The 15,597-nt window shown below is 44.4% G+C and overlaps 3 protein-coding genes and 2 long non-coding RNA genes across 6 annotated transcripts in view; 3 read left to right on the top strand and 2 right to left on the bottom strand.

Moving 5' to 3' along the window:
• GCC2 (GRIP and coiled-coil domain containing 2) overlaps window positions 1–15,597 on the top strand; it is a 128,192-nt gene that overhangs the window by 73,578 nt on the left and 39,017 nt on the right. The gene's annotated exons all lie outside the window — the stretch shown is intronic.
• On the top strand, window positions 139–14,130 carry LOC129623144 (sulfotransferase 1C4-like). 2 transcript variants are annotated; one of them, XM_055540251.1, is made up of 7 exons: window positions 145–705; window positions 7,711–7,836; window positions 8,789–8,886; window positions 9,181–9,307; window positions 9,841–9,935; window positions 11,212–11,392; window positions 12,282–14,130. In XM_055540251.1, the coding sequence occupies exons 1-7, from the start codon at window positions 552–554 to the stop codon at window positions 12,395–12,397; spliced, it is 897 nt and encodes a 298-aa protein (XP_055396226.1). In that variant the 5' UTR covers window positions 145–551; the 3' UTR covers window positions 12,398–14,130. The 2 variants fall into 2 exon arrangements, with proteins under 2 accessions (XP_055396227.1, XP_055396226.1); XM_055540252.1 differs by lacking the exon at window positions 7,711–7,836 and having other exon boundaries at window positions 139–705.
• Window positions 2,051–4,314, top strand: LOC129623143 (N-acetyllactosaminide alpha-1,3-galactosyltransferase-like). Its single transcript, XM_055540250.1, is given in 2 exon segments — window positions 2,051–3,406; window positions 3,409–4,314. Coding segments are annotated over 2 exon segments (1,104 nt in total). The 5' UTR covers window positions 2,051–3,141; the 3' UTR covers window positions 4,248–4,314.
• LOC129623148 (uncharacterized) lies at window positions 5,022–9,169 on the bottom strand. Its single transcript, XR_008700384.1, has 3 exons — window positions 9,097–9,169; window positions 8,226–8,322; window positions 5,022–5,151 (listed from the first exon to the last, which is right to left on the bottom strand). It is a non-coding gene; the product is annotated as an uncharacterized LOC129623148 (long non-coding RNA).
• On the bottom strand, window positions 11,228–12,391 carry LOC129623147 (uncharacterized). The gene is made up of 2 exons (XR_008700383.1): window positions 12,268–12,391; window positions 11,228–11,467 (listed from the first exon to the last, which is right to left on the bottom strand). It is a non-coding gene; the product is annotated as an uncharacterized LOC129623147 (long non-coding RNA).

Below are 15,597 nucleotides of genomic sequence, written 5' to 3'. Positions count from 1 at the left end.
TCTGCACTGCAAGGTTGGGTCTAAGCTCTCACTGTTGGCAGTGCAAAAACTTCCCTCCAGCCTTTCAAGGAAGTGAGTCTCTGCTGCAACTTGTAAGACCACATGCAGATTTCCTGCAACTTTGTAATGAGCTTAAAATTCCCAGAAGAAAGAATTAAAGAGATCTGTGAATTATTTTGTGAATGCAGAGGAAGACTGCAAATGAGGTGGCCCTGACCATGGCTAAGGGCAGAGAAGAGTGGCTCAAGGCACAAGGGACACAGCCGGAGGCGGGGAGCCGCGGTGCAGCCCAGAGAGCAGAGGGCTAGGCAGCTACGTCACTGCCCCTCCCGGAGGCAGCTACAGCTGGTCAGAAGTGCTGTGTGCAAAGTCCTAAGCCAGAGTTGCCACTCTCTGGCCAGCCAGCTGCCCGTCGACGGGCAACTCCAGGCAGGGCCTGAGGTCTCAGCCCTGCCCTGTCTGTAAGCCGCCGAGCACGCAGCTCTGAGCTGTCTGAGGGTAATGCTTTCCGGAGCTGAAATTTCTGACTCCTGACATTGGCCTTGAACAAGATGGAGGCTTTGGAATTTGAGAGTGTGAGTCGCCTGGCTGTGGACTATGTGGAAGGCATCCTGCAGCCCACGCCCACCTGTGACACCTGGGATCAGATCTGGAGCTTCCAAGCCAGGCCTGACGACCTGCTCATCTCTACCTACCCGAAAGCAGGTAGGCGGGAGGGACAAGGGACAGGGGAGGTGGGAGGAGGGGCAGGGACAGAAGCAAGCAAGACGCAGCACTGAGGATGTTGAGAAACCCACCGGGATTTGAGCAGAAAACCATTGAGTGGCCAGAGGGATACGGCCAACACAAATCACGGGGGCGGGGCGGGGGGACCACACAAAAAACATTAAAATGACCTACACATATTAAGAATTTAATACTCCCCATGAAGTACATGTTGCAAGAGAGTAAATCATGTTGCAAGAGAGTACCTGCAAGAGAGTAAATCAAACAGTCTGAAACAAAAGGGCCAGGCTTGTTGATTTACTTGTTACCAGGGCAGGCCCTTACAGCAGAGCCAGACCGGGCACCCCCAGCTGGTGGGGGGAGCAGGCGAGTGGAGAAGGGGGCTTATGTTCTGCAAGGCTGAACTCATAAATCCCCCTGCTCAGGGTCCCAGACTGCTCTCTGCATCTCCACCCTCCCGGTGGTATGTTGTGAGCCTGCTTTCTTATTTCAATAATCAGTTTAACAAAGTTACTGTAGAAACAGGACAAACTTGAGCTCAGCCACTGCGTCACGTAAATTTGGGGGTGAGCCGGGACGAGGAGTTCTCTGCAGCTATTTGTTTGAATCTACAGTTAGACCAAAACACAGTACTCAGCTCATACCCCAACTGCACATACATTTGCTCTTTGCAAAATCAATAACTGTCAATAATTTCTGCTACGTTCACTCATGGGCACACACAGACACACTCCACCCACCCTTTGACTTTATCTGTATTGATTTGATAAAAGGCTCTGCAGGCAGATGGGACCTTAGACTCACGTGTCAACTGGTTTCAAATCAGCCCTGGCTTTCTATTACTTCTCATGAGTTTGTTCAGAATTAAAATTTTCTAAATGTGAGTTTCTGAAAGTAACCACTGGTGGGGAATCACAACTCACTGCCTTATTTCACTCACAGTTCTACTCTATCACCATAATTTCAGTACAGTGCTTAATCTTTCATCTTTCCCCACCTACCAAAAGTGAGCATTAAAGTTTGGTTCATTTAGAGTTTTCATGGGTTAGGGGTTACAATCTAATAACAGAAAGAAAAGCACTTACCTACCGACTAATGCAGTATTTAATCAGTCATGAAAACTGCATATGCTAATAAAGGATATATTGATAAAAGGGAACAAGAAACAAGCTCAGATGATGTAAAGGTTTTCACCTAGGTTTTTCGCAGAATAGTCAACACTCTGTGACTGAGCAGAGATACACACATTGTAGAATCACTGACCTCTGACCCCAAGGACCAGCTGACTTTGAACCTCCAGCTGCACTGGAACCTGCCCCAATGTTACCCCGTCGCTATAAATTCAGAGTTGTTTAGTCGCTAAATCATGTCTGAGTCTTTGAAAACCCATGGACTGTAGCCTACCAGGCTCTTTTGTCCATGGAATTCTCCAGGCAAGAATACCACATCTCCTGCTTGGCAGGCTGATTCTTTGTCACTGAGCCACCTAGGAAGCTGCCAAAATTCATAGTAAACACACAAAACGAGTACAGATGACTCCAACTTCCTTTGAGTTGATAGCTAAAGAAATATTGGTCCTTTAACCCGTAATGAAGAGTTGATTACAGATAATATTAGACCAACTCGTCTAGGAAATAAAATGCCATGGCTATTGGATCTCCTCCTGACATGGACGTGGTCAGACGTCTGGTTCAATAGGTCTTCAAGGCTGCAGAATAGGTAGTAGCCCCCAACCTAGTCAGGATGGGGCCCATATAAGTGACCGAAACTGGAGACGCAAGCCCTCCTCCAGGGGTAGTGCGGGTGCAGCTTCTGGATCGACCTCCGTGCTTGACCCAGATGTGTGGAGTGGCTTCCACACATCATGTACCCGGTGCGGCCACCCTCAGACCTCTGTCTCCTTCCTTTAACTCTCAGAAGGTAAATCAGTCTCAGGGTGTTGAGAATCTCAGTGGCAAAGGAGCCTAGGAAATGCACTTTCTAGCCTTCAGGAAAAACAGGACAGCATGAACACAGAGACTAAGCCCTAATCACTCGCTCATTTAGCCAACACACAACAAAGCCTCCTGGGTACCAACCTCAGGCTGTGCACTTGGGAAACAGTCTGAAGATCACACAGGGACGACCCCACATCACAGCTGGGAGAGAAAGACTTCCGGGCACACCCCGCCCCGGCACGCCCCGCGGGGCTCGGGAGGAGGCAGCGCGCCGACTGTTCAGGCAGCCGAGGACGCCGCCGGGGAGCCGAGGCGCCGGCCAGCCCCCAGCGCGCCCAGCTTCTGCGGATCGGGAGTCAGAACGCTGTACCTTCGCTTCCTCCCAGCCCTGCCTCCTTCTGCAGAACGGAGCTCAATAGAACTTGGTACTTTTGCCTTTTACTCTGGGAGGAGAGAAGCAGACGATGAGGAGAAAATAATGAATGTCAAAGGAAAAGTGATTCTGTCAATGCTGGTTGTCTCAACTGTCATTGTTGTGTTTTGGGAATATATCCACAGCCCAGAAGGCTCTTTGTTCTGGATAAACCCATCAATAAACCCAGAAGTCGGTGGCAGCAGCATTCAGAAGGGCTGGTGGCTTCCGAGGTGGTTTAACAATGGTTACCATGAAGAAGATGGAGACATAGACGAAGAAAAGGAACAAAGAAAGGAAGACGAAAGCAAGCTTAAGCTGTCGGACTGGTTCAACCATTTAAACGCCCCGAGGTTGTGACCATGACGAACTGGAAGGCACCTGTGGTGTGGGAAGGCACTTACAACAGAGCTGTCTTAGACGATTATTATGCCAAGCAGAAAATTACCGTCAGCCTGACGGTTTTCGCCGTGGGAAGATACATTGAGCATTACTTGGAGGAGTTCTTAACGTCTGCTAATAAGCACTTCATGGTTGGCCACCCAGTCATCTTTTATATCATGGTGGATGATGTCTCCAGGATGCCTTTGATAGAGTTGGATCCTCTGCGCTCCTTCAAGGTGTTTAAGATCAAGCCTGAGAAGAGGTGGCAGGACATCAGCATGATGCGCATGAAGACCATCGGGGACCACATTGTGGCCCACATCCAGCATGAGGTTGACTTCCTTTTCTGCATGGACGTGGACCAGGTCTTCCAAGACAAGTTTGGAGTGGAGACCCTGGGCGAGTCGGTGGCCCAGCTACAAGCCTGGTGGTACAAGGCAGATCCCAGTGACTTCACCTACGAGAGGCGGAAGGAGTCTGCAGCATACATTCCCTTCGGCGAAGGGGATTTTTATTACCACGCAGCCATTTTTGAGGGAACACCCACTCAGGTCCTTAACATCACCCAGGAATGCTTCAAAGGAATCCTCAAGGACAAGAAAAATGACATAGAAGCCCAATGGCATGATGAAAGCCATCTAAACAAGTATTTCCTTCTCAACAAACCTACTAAAATCTTATCCCCGGAATACTGCTGGGATTATCACATAGGCCTACCTGCGGATATTAAGCTTGTCAAGATGTCTTGGCAGACAAAAGAGTATAATGTGGTTAGAAATAATGTCTGACTTTGTGCCAGTACATTTCTGAATTTGAGAGAGTATTATTCTGGCTACTTCCTCAGGAAAGTAACACTTAATTTTAACTTAAAAAAAAAAATACTAACAAAAGACCAACACAGCAAATACATATTATTTCTCCTTGTAACTTTGAGCCTTGTAATACAGGAGAATGAACCTGTGGTAATCAGATGTAAATTCCCAGTGATTTCTTAGCTATTTCCGGTTGTGGGGGTGGGGAATGGATACACCATCAGTTGAACCCCCAAAAAAAAAAAAATTGTCATAGACAAAGAAAAAGCCAGAAACATTCTACATGTACCAGTTGACTTACTGGAGAGAAGTACGCAAAGGGAAGTATTGGCAACAAGAAAATGATTGTGAGGGGCTGTCCTCTTAATTTCTGTGTCTTCCTGTCTCTGCTGGGTCTGAAGCAACACAGAGTTGCTTTTGCAGCAGGAGAACTCTTAGTAGGACACAGTCTACCTTGGTGATCCTCAAATGGATCAATTTCCTTTCCTTATCAGGATATTGGCTTCTGTGCCAAGACTAGTCAAGATTCCCAATGCATATGGTGAAGATGTTGGGAGTCACAGGCAATCTGAGTGAGTCAGTGGGTGCTCAGCACATAATGAAAACAAAGCCTCCAAGTAAGTTGGCCATGAAATAAGCAAAGAGAGAGTTGAAAGACAGGGAGCTGATCCCTGTGGGGCATTGCCTTCTAAGGGGCACAGGGCATGCGGTTGGCACATAAATACAGCACGGATCCAGGCAGCCAGAGCAGTGTTGTCTTATAAGATGCTTCTTGTTTTGGCCAAGTCATATTCAGTATGCCGGACTCTGGAACTTGAGTCTTCAGATCCTTGGCCAGACAAAGTGGATGGTGTCCGAGGAAACCAAAACCTGCAGGGGACTGAAGAGAATTGCCAGGGGTTACATTTCCCAGACCTGGGCTTCATGACAATCAGTTGTCAGCAAGTTCTGCCACCATCTGCCCTAACCCTCAGCCCATCAAGCCCCACGTTGCAGGGCTGACATCAAGGAACCTCTCGTTTCCCCTTGCCCCATCTGCACTACTGAAGTATAACAACCAGATGTGTTTAATAAAATGGTTAGTTGATTTTATGTCAAAAGTAGAGGGGATGGTGATGGGAGATCTAGTCCTTGTGACTGAACACCTTACCATTCAATTCCTTTCTCTAAGAGAAGCTATGAAATTGTATATATTATTTAAAGTTAAGCAAGTCAGTGTAAAGGGAGAAAGGCGGCAACATTTACATATGCAGGCATGTTTATATTTTGCTCGTGTTCCAGTTTATGTCATTGCTTTTCATTTTCAAGCGATTGGCTTAAAGAGCCACCTCACTGGCTTGATGCTTAGCAGTGTGGGCTTCTTTGATAAAATGAAACCTCCGTTTTCTCTACTGTTTTACTGTGCCTCCTACTCTTCCGTCATTGCCAAATTTTTTTACAACCCAGCAAAACAAAAGAAAACCAACAAAAATCCTGAAGAAGTGGGCTTGTAAAAGAAAAGGGAGATCAAAAGTCAGTTAGGACTCTTGCTTCTGTATAATTCAAATTTTGGGGGATCCATTCTGGACTAGGGAGAGTTCATGGTTTAAGTCTGAAAGCAAAGAAATGACGTTTTTTCAAAGATCAGAGAAAAGGAATGAAGTTTCCTTTTGAAGGGATCTTGATTTTTTTTTTTTTTTATTTATTTATTTTTTCCATTTTATTTTATTTTTTTTTTCTTAATTTCTTTTTTTAATTTTATTTTATTTTTAAACTTTACATAACTGTATTAGTTTTGCCAAATATCAAAATGAATCCACCACAGGTATACATGTGTTCCCCATCCTGAACCCTCCTCCCTCCTCCCTCCCCATTCCATCCCTCTGGGTCGTCCCAGTGCACCAGCCCCAAGCATCCAGTATCGTGCATTGAACCTGGACTGGCAACTCATTTCATACATGATATTTTACATGTTTCAATGCCATTCTCCCAAATCTTCCCACCCTCTCCCTCTCCCACAGAGTCCATAAGACTGTTCTATACATCAGTGTCTCTTTTGCTGTCTCGTACACAGGGTTATTGTTACCATCTTTCTAAATTCCATATATATGCGTTAGTATACTGTATTGGTGTTTTTCTTTCTGGCTTACTTCACTCTGTATAATAGGCTCCAGTTTCATCCACCTCATTAGAACTGATTCAAATGTATTCTTTTTAATGGCTGAATAATACTCCATTGTGTATATGTACCATAGCTTTCTTATCCATTCATCTGCTGATGGACATCTAGGTTGCTTCCATGTCCTGGCTATTATAAACAGTGCTGCGATGAACATTGGGGTACTCGTGTCTCTTTCCCTTCTGGTTTCCTCAGTGTGTATGCCCAGCAGTGGGATTGCTGGATCATAAGGCAGGTCTATTTCCAGTTTTTTAAGGCATCTCCACACTGTTCTCCATAGTGGCTGTACTAGTTTGCATTCCCACCAACAGTGTAAGAGGGTTCCCTTTTCTCCACACCCTCTCCAGCATTTATTACTTGTAGACTTTTGGATCGCAGCCATTCTGACTGGTATGAAATGGTACCTCATAGTGGTTTTGATTTGCATTTCTCTGATAATGAGTGATGTTGAGCATCTTTTCATGTGTTTGTTAGCCACCTGTATGTCTTCTTTGGAGAAATGTCTATTTAGTTCTTTGGCCCATTTTTTGATTGGGTCATTTATTTTTCTGGAGTTGAGCTGTAGGAGTTGCTTATATATTCTCAAGATTAGTTGTTTGTCAGTTGCTTCATTTGCTATTATCTTCTCCCATTGTGGAGGCTGTCTTTTCACCTTGCTAATAGTTTCCTTTGATGTGCAGAAGCTTTTAAGGTTAATTAGGTCCCATTTGTTTATTTTTGCTTTTATTTCCAATATTCTGGGAGGTGGGTCATAGAGGATCCTGCTGTGATGTATGTCAGAGAGTGTTTTGCCTATGTTCTCCTCTAGGAGTTTTATAGTTTCTGGTCTTACGTTTAGATCTTTAATTCATTTTGAGTTTAAAATCCAAATGGACAAACTCAAAAATCAATAGTTCAATGTTAAAAAACTAAAATAAAATTCCTGATTTACAATTAAATAAATTATTTTCTCAAAAAAAAAAAAAAAAAAGAGAAAGACTTCCACTCCACCTTTCTAAGGAACAATGACACCAACACAGTAGCATGACAACCCTAATGAATGGTTGTGACAGAGAAAAGAAGAACTGTCTATTTATGAATCTTATGTCCACTCCAAACTGGAGTGTTTGCCTAAAAATCCATATTATGATAACACAAGATGTAAACAAAGAAGGATGTTTTCTGAATTCCACTATAAAGCAGGCTTCAATGTTCACACAGCTGCTCTAACGAGTATTTGCTCACATCCCAAGAAATGCGGGAGATAATGTCTGTGCCTCCTATTCTTACCCACGGAACAAGGAACAACATGGACGCAGGAGATTGTGGACTTGATACAAAACGGGGGTGATGTCAACCAAAGCCTGAGGGCACCCACCCATGAGCGATTTCCCTTCATCGAGTGGATAATCCCTTCCCTAGGATCTGGTGAGTACATCACGGCTGCACCTGACCCCAGGTCTAGACGTTCCCCAGAATTTTTACTAGCCAGCAGCCTTCTCAGGCTTCCCAGGTGGTACTGTGGTAAAGAATCCACCTGCAAATGCAGGAGACGTGGGTTCCATCCTTGGGTTGGGAAGATCCCCTAGAGAAGGAAATGGCAACCCAAGGCAGTATTCTTGTCTGGAGAACTCCATAAACAGAAGAGCCTGGTGGACATGACTGAGTGACTAAGCACAGCAGCCCTTTCAGAATCCCAGGTGTTCAAACCACCATCAATGGACTTCAGGACTCTTTTTCACTGTCTGGCCATGGCTATACTTCAGACATTTTCTAATTGAGTTTCTGTTCATACAAAAGTAAGTTAAAGGACTTACCGGTGGTCCAGTGGCTAAGATTCCGAGCTCTCAATGCAAGGGACCTGGGTTCAATCCCTGCTCAGGGAAACTAGAACGCACATGCCACAGTTAAGACCTGGTGCAGCCAAATAAATATAAATAAATATTAAAATTAAAAAAAATACTTTAAAAGTTTTAAAATAAAAGTAAGTTTTGATTCTCCAATTAGAATTAAACTCATTCCACAAAGACGAGCCTAGGAGAGGTAATTTTATGGTGGAAGGGTTTGAATTTTTTAGGTTCTTCTTTACTTGGCTCATTGTCTGGTTAAAAGCTGTTCTAGAGACTTTGTTGGTGGCCAGTGGTTAAGATGATGCTCTCACTGCAGGAAGCATGAGTTCAATCCTGGCTGGGAACTAGAATGCCACAAACTATGTGGCAAAAACAAAAACGGCTCTAGCCAAAACCCCCGTTCTCTCATATGGAAGCCACAGAGAGTTACAGGTGGTCTGGAGTGTTCCTAATAGAGTAAAAATGGGGCAGCAAGTTTCTGAAGCAAATGGAAAAACATAATGGAAAGTTGTTGAAAACTAATTTCACAGGCTTGGAACAAGCGAATGCAATGACCTCACCCCGGACGTTGAAGACACATCTCCCCTTCCACTTGCTGCCACCATCTTTCCTGGAGGAAAACTGTAAGGTAGGGAGCCAAAGGAATCCAGATTTGGCCCCTTAGAAGGACCTCAGACTGGCTTCAATTTCCTCTTAAAACACATCACTTGTTAAATTAAAAATAGAAACAAAAACAAAAAGTCCATTGGTCACATATCATCAATACGCAGATTGACATGAACCCTTTCCACCTCCCACAAAAGCCACAGCACAGAAACACAGCATCAGGAATACCCACCTGTGTGGAATACGCCCACTCTCACATCATTGTCTGCTGTTCTAATCCTGGTTTTGCTTCTCCCCTTCCTCTCTCCGCTTCTAGATGATCTACGTAGCCAGGAATCCCAAGGACAACATGGTGTCTTATTACCACTTCCACAGGATGAATAGAAACCTTCCTGCTCCGGGCACCTGGGAAGAGTACTTTGAGAGTTTTCTGGCTGGCAAAGGTGAGCGCTTGGTTTCCATCCTGTCTCAAAATTCTCAAACACTCTACAAAAAAGGTGTCAGTTTCTGAGAACAGCAGGGGCTCTGCTGGCTTTCAGTTCAGTTCAGTTGTTCACTTGTATCCGACTCTTTGCAACCCCATGGACTGCAGCACGCCAGGCCTCCCTGTCCATCACCTACTCCCAGAGTTTACTCAGACTCATGCCCATTGAGTCAGTGATACCATCCAACCATCTCATCCTCTGTCATCCCCTTCTCGTCCTGCCTTCAATCTTTCCCAGCATCAGGGTCTTTTCCAATGACTCAGCTCTTTGTATCAGTATTGGCCAAAATATTGGACTTTCAGCTTCAACATCCGTCCTTCCAATGAATATTCAGGACTGATTTCCCTTAGCTGGCTTTACCATGAATGAATTGCCAGGCGTACCTCCTCCTTCCCTTCAGGATCCTCCTCCTGGGGCGGCGGTGGGGATGGGGAGTGTACTTGTCACTGGGTTTCTGTGACTCACGGCCCTATTCTGGTCCCATCTTGCAGTGTGCTGGGGCTCCTGGTACGACCATGTGAAGGGCTGGTGGCAGGCCAAGGACCAGCACCGCATCCTCTACCTCTTCTACGAGGCCATGAAGGAGGTGAGGACCAGGCCACCTAACAAGTCCCCATTTGACCATAAATGCTTAAGTTGCAATGTGTGCACACCATCAGGGACCCTCAGATTGCAGTCGGGCACAGGAGATGCTGTGTTTCGCTGGCTGCCCCATCCACCCATCACAGCGCACCTGGCACATCATGAGTTTCTATAGCACAGTCTCACCCGAGCTTCCTAGAACTCTGGGCTGTGGGATACCTTTTCCTTACAGGCAGAGGATGGCAAACATGAGCGATGCTTTTTCTCCCCCCTTGCAGTGTGTATCTTAAAATTCCCATTAGAAGGAAAAAACTCTAGTACATTTTGGTTTTTTTCACTAGTGCTAGAGGAATAAGAGAGATTCAAGAAACAGTTTAAGAAATTTGGTGCAGTGGGAAACACTATGGATTCTCGAACCTAAGTTCTGGCTTACTGCTTGCTGGTAATTCTTTTTTGTGAAGATGTTTGACATCTAGGAATTTTGATGTTAGAAGTCACTAGAGAGGAGATAGTAATATACACTCCAAGAGATGCTATCAGGACTGAAGGAGGTGGTGTCATGAGAGTTGATGGTAAGTGGTCATCTACCCAGCACTTTTGTGACTCCACTGGGTCTGTACAGAATGACAATCTCTGGCCTTGGATTTGTAACTGAGAGCCTGATTTTGAAAGGTACATCAGAGACAGAAGCAGGAAACCAGCCGCTGTGGCCAGGTCCCCGAAGCCGCTGTGACGTCTGCTCTCAGCATCAGTTCAGTGCCTCCCCTGGGGGCATTTATCAGATGGGCTGGAGCAGGACATTTGGACCTGACCCTGGACATTCTGCTCCATGCAGCCTGTCCCACGCACTCCAGGTCACTGTGTTTCGAGCATCTTACCAACATGACCCAGTTGACATGTTAGAGCAAGAACAGTGTAAAGACTCCAGTTAATACAGAGAACTGGAGAAGGCAATGGCACCCCACTCCAGTGTTCTTGCCTGGAGACTCCCAGAAATGGGAGTTTCTGGTGGGCTGCAGCCCATGGGGTCACGAAGAGTTGGACACGGAAGCAACTTAGCAGCAGCAGCAGCAGCAGCAATACAGAAACAGTATGAGTCACCACATCTAAATGAGTCATTTCTGAAAAGCTGAACATTTGTGAGATATGATTTTTAAAAATTTTAACTCGTGGCATGTTACTGATTACTATTATTAACTCACTTCAATATTCTTTTAAGACTATTATTCATTGGTATACATTATCTTATACCAAGTCTTATTTTTTGACTCTGCTCGTAGAACCCAAAGCATGAAATTCAGAAGCTGGCAGAATTTATTGGAAAGAGCTTAGATGATAAAGTTCTGGATAAAATTGTTCACCACACTTCATTTAGCGTCATGAAGCAGAACCCGATGGCAAACTACTCGTCGATTCCGAATGAATTCATGAACCAGTTGATTTCTCCATTCATGAGAAAAGGTTTTCAATGTTTCCTTTTGGCCATAATCCTAAGGGAACTGTCCAATATTTAATAGTCTCTGGGGAATTTCTTTTCTATAGAAAAGAAAAATAATATTGATAATGAAGGATTCTGGGAAAAGAACAATTTAAGAAACCACCGATGAAATTAACATTCAGCAACAAGTAGAAAGTGAGATTTGGTGTCTAGGTCTAACCGAGTATCCTCCTGTTCCCTCGAGTTCTGGCTGATAAGGTGAAAAGGTACAGAATCGAGTCAGATGGAGCAAAGGATCCACTTTATAGAGAGTTCCAGGCTGTCAGAAAGGTCCATTCATTCAAAACTACTTTTCAAGTGGCTACTATGTGCTGGGCTCTGTTCTGGGTAATGTTCAGAGCAGTGAACAAAGCACAGGAAAGCTCAGCCCTTGTGGAAACTATATTCTAGCCGTACACAAGGAAGCAAATGAAAAAACATGCAGGATAATAGATGACAGTATGGAGAAAAACCAGCTTGGGAAAGGTAACAGGGATTGCAACTGGAGAATTGGGGGGAATCTTCCTCTCTCAAAACGGCACGTGCAGTCCCTCCACTAGCAGGCCCTGCCTGCTCTGTGGGCAACATCATGTTGGCACAGACCTTGCTTCGATGCACAGGAAGGACACACATGAGTGGCCCTCAGCCCTGCTGCTCACACAACCTTGCCATCTCCCGACCCACAAACCAGACAGGTGATCCTTCCTCCCTCCTGGAGGAGGCCCTGCTGGGCCAGCCAGAGGAATGTCTCCGGGGCAGGGGGTAGAACTCCTCATACAAGAGCAGAAGAACAGAGAACCACCCCTCCCCTACAACCCCCGACCCCGACCCCACTCCCACCACAGTACTGACTCCCTACCATGACTGTTCCAGGGGTCGTCGGGGATTGGAAGAACCACTTCACCGTGGCCCAGAACGAGAGATTTGATGATGATTACAGGAAGAACATGGCTGACACCACTCTAAGTCTCCACTTTCGATTCTTGTAAGGAAGTAAAAGCACCAGATTTAATTGGTATAAAGTTGATTACCCTGACCCCATGATATTGAATTCAGGTGGAGGGACTAGTGCTTCTTGTGTCTGCTTTTGTTCACCCTAAAAAAAGATGGAGCTAACAGAGGTTGGGGCCAGGTGGAAGGTAGAGACTTACAACCCTGGCATCCTTGCTAATGATCATGATGCGTCAGTTTTCTACAGACCACATGCGTGTGAACACGTTAAATATGCTCTGGTCATCACATAAGAATATACTCAAGTTTTCAGATTCAGTGTTGGTTTAAGCAAATTTGTAAAAACAGCACTAAAATGTGTCAATAGTTACTATTTCTTGCCGGTGACTGTTTTCCCCTGAAACGTTCTCATTCACTCCAGACTTCTTCCTTCAGTGCCTCCACCCCCGTCCCTCACCTCTGCCTCTGCATTTCCCTGGACTCCCCTCCCACTCCCTGCCAACCCCTCCCAGACTCACACCTTGACCCACCTCCCTCTAGCCCCTCCTCAACTGTGTTCTAACCCATCAGCAACACCGGTCAGTGTGTGTTTCCAGGATGCCTTACCTCTGCAGCCACCCTTCTGGTTCAGAAGCCTCTCCCTTGCCTATAAGCTACAAAACTTGTTTCGCTGTTCATCATACATCTGCCAGCCTTCTTTTCCCACAACAAGACTCATTACATTTCTCTTTAGCTCAGACTCTTTCGATAATTCTGAATGTTTGCTGCCTACAAGGTACATCCCAAGCATTTTTAGCCATCGATTCAAAGGCAGCTACCTGGGTGACTTACCTTATGACATGGGCGACTTACCTTCCAAACCGCCTGCCAGCTGGATTTCGTGCTGCCAAACCCCCTCCTAACTCCAGCAGAGAGCCACCTCGCTGGGTCCAAGCGCGTCTCGCAGGCTCCTCCCCACCCCAACTGGTTTACTGTCATCCCACCTTCTCCAGACGTTTCCTTTCCTTTCTCCCCACCAGTTTAAAACATAAAGAGCAAGTTCACTAACCAGCACAGGCCTCCCATCTTCCTGCCAATACTGCAACCTGAAGGACCATCTGCTCTTTGGAAGTCTTTCACACGTAACATAATTCTTATGTGTTTAAGATTAAAGTGTATCATTAAATCTCTTATAGGTCTGTATTGTCTCCTTTGTGCTTATTTAAATTTTCATTTGCTCATTTTTTCTCCAAGACAAGGACGTTGCTAAATACGTCAATGCATACCAAACGACAAGAGCTGGGAACTAAGTAACTAAAATACTCTATCAGTCAAGGAAATCTAAAAAGCCGACTTCTTATATTCTAAGTAGTCCTATACCAGTTATCTTCTAGAGCTTACTGTGTTAGCCACTAGCTGCATGTAGTTACTTAAATTATTTAAAATTTGAAAAGACACCTGTACCCCGATGTTCATAGCAGCACCGTTTACAATAGCCAAGACATAAAAACCTCAATGTCCATTGACAGATGAATGGATAAATAAGATTTGGCACGTGTGTATGTGTAATGGAATATTACTCAGCATAAAAAATGTGATCTTGTTATTTGTGACAACATGGATGGACCTAGAAGATTTTAGACTAAGTAAGTGAAATAATCAAAGACAAAAACCACATTGTTTCACTTACATGTAGAATCTAAAAAACAGAAACAGACTCATGGGTACAGACTGTAATATACAGCATAGGGCATATAGTCTATAATATTGCAATAATTTTATAAGGTAACAGATGGTTACTAGACTTATTGTGGTGATCAATCCTCAATGTATATAAATGTCAAATCACTGTACAGAACACCTGGAACTAATACAATATTGTAGGTCAACTATACTTCAATTAAAGAAATAAAAAAAATCTGGTCATTTTCAGTTTATAACCTTGGGTTTACATAAATAAATTGTATTGTTTTCAAAAGAATTACATTTTTAAATGTTTAGACTATTACACTGAAATATTTAAATGAAAATAATAAACTGTCACACACATTTTAAAAAAATTTAAAATAAATTTAAAAGTTGAATATGTAGAGGCAGAAAACAAAACTGTGGCTACTGGGGACTGGAGGTGGGGTGGAGGTATAGGAATATCGGTCAAAGGGCATAAAGCTACAGTTATGTAGGACAAGTAATTTAGAGATCTGGCGTCCAGCATGATGACTATAGTTAATAAGACTGTACTCGGAACTCCCTGGTGGTCCAGTGGTTAGGACTCCGTGTTTTGCTGCTGTCAGTCTGGGTTCGATCCCTGGTTGGGGAATTAACATCCAGCAACCCTCACTGCACAGCCACAAAAAAGTACTGAAAACTGGAAATTGCTAAGAGAGTACATTTCAGATACTCTCATCATACATATAAATACGTGAAGACGTTAATTAGCTGCAGTAGTAATCACTCTGCTGTGTATACATATATCAAATCATCATGTATACTTTATAAATAAAGTAAGTGAAAGTCACTCAGTCATCTCTGACTGTTTGTGACCCCATGGACTATAGCCCAACATGCTCCTCTGTCTAAGGAATTCTCCAGCAAGAATACTGGAGTGGGTTGCCATTTCCTACTCCAGGGGATCTTCCCGACCCAGTTGTCGAACTCAGGTGTCCTGCATTGAAGGCAGATTCTTTACCATCTGGGCCAGGCCCTGTACACCATCTGGGAAGCCCTGTACACCATAAAGATACACAATTAAATATATACAATTATTGTTAGTAAAACTTTTAAATGAAAATGAAACAGGTTCGATGCACGATACTGGATGCTTGGGACTGGTGCACTGGGACGACCCAGAGGGATGGTATGGAGAGGGAGGAGGGAGGAGGGTTCAGGATGGGGAACACATGTATACCTGTGGCAGATTCATTTTGATATATGGCAAAACCAATACAATATTGTAAAGTTAAATAAAATAAAATTTAAAAAAGAAAGAAAGAAAATGAAACAGATCCTGTTACATAACATTGCATTACTTTCTCCATAACTCATACCTCTGTTAAATTAACAGTTTCCATGCTTATCATCTGTCCCTACCTCTAGTCCAGTAAGGAGACCTTTTTTGTCTTAGTTACAGTTGTACTTCCCCCAACAGACAACTAGGTGCACAGAAGATGCTCTGTTACTGTGCGGACTGAATAAGCCAGTACAAAGCATCAGCCTGCACCCCCAACACACACACGCACAGGCACATGCACACTTTCAC

The sequence above is a fragment of the Bubalus kerabau genome, chromosome 11 (assembly GCF_029407905.1).
Source record: "Bubalus kerabau isolate K-KA32 ecotype Philippines breed swamp buffalo chromosome 11, PCC_UOA_SB_1v2, whole genome shotgun sequence".
NCBI lineage: Eukaryota > Metazoa > Chordata > Mammalia > Artiodactyla > Bovidae > Bubalus > Bubalus kerabau.
This window is presented reverse-complemented; position numbering and strand designations above follow the sequence as displayed.

Bases quoted from the DNA above. Each gene is read 5' to 3' on its own strand.
- LOC129623144 (XM_055540251.1), top strand. From the start codon at position 552: ATGGAGGCTTTGGAATTTGAGAGTGTGAGTCGCCTGGCTGTGGACTAT. The intron at 706-7,710 runs GTAGGCGGGAGG...CCACGGAACAAG, and splicing joins CTCTACCTACCCGAAAGCAG to GAACAACATGGACGCAGGAG. The intron at 11,393-12,281 runs GTTTTCAATGTT...TGACTGTTCCAG, and splicing joins TTCTCCATTCATGAGAAAAG to GGGTCGTCGGGGATTGGAAG.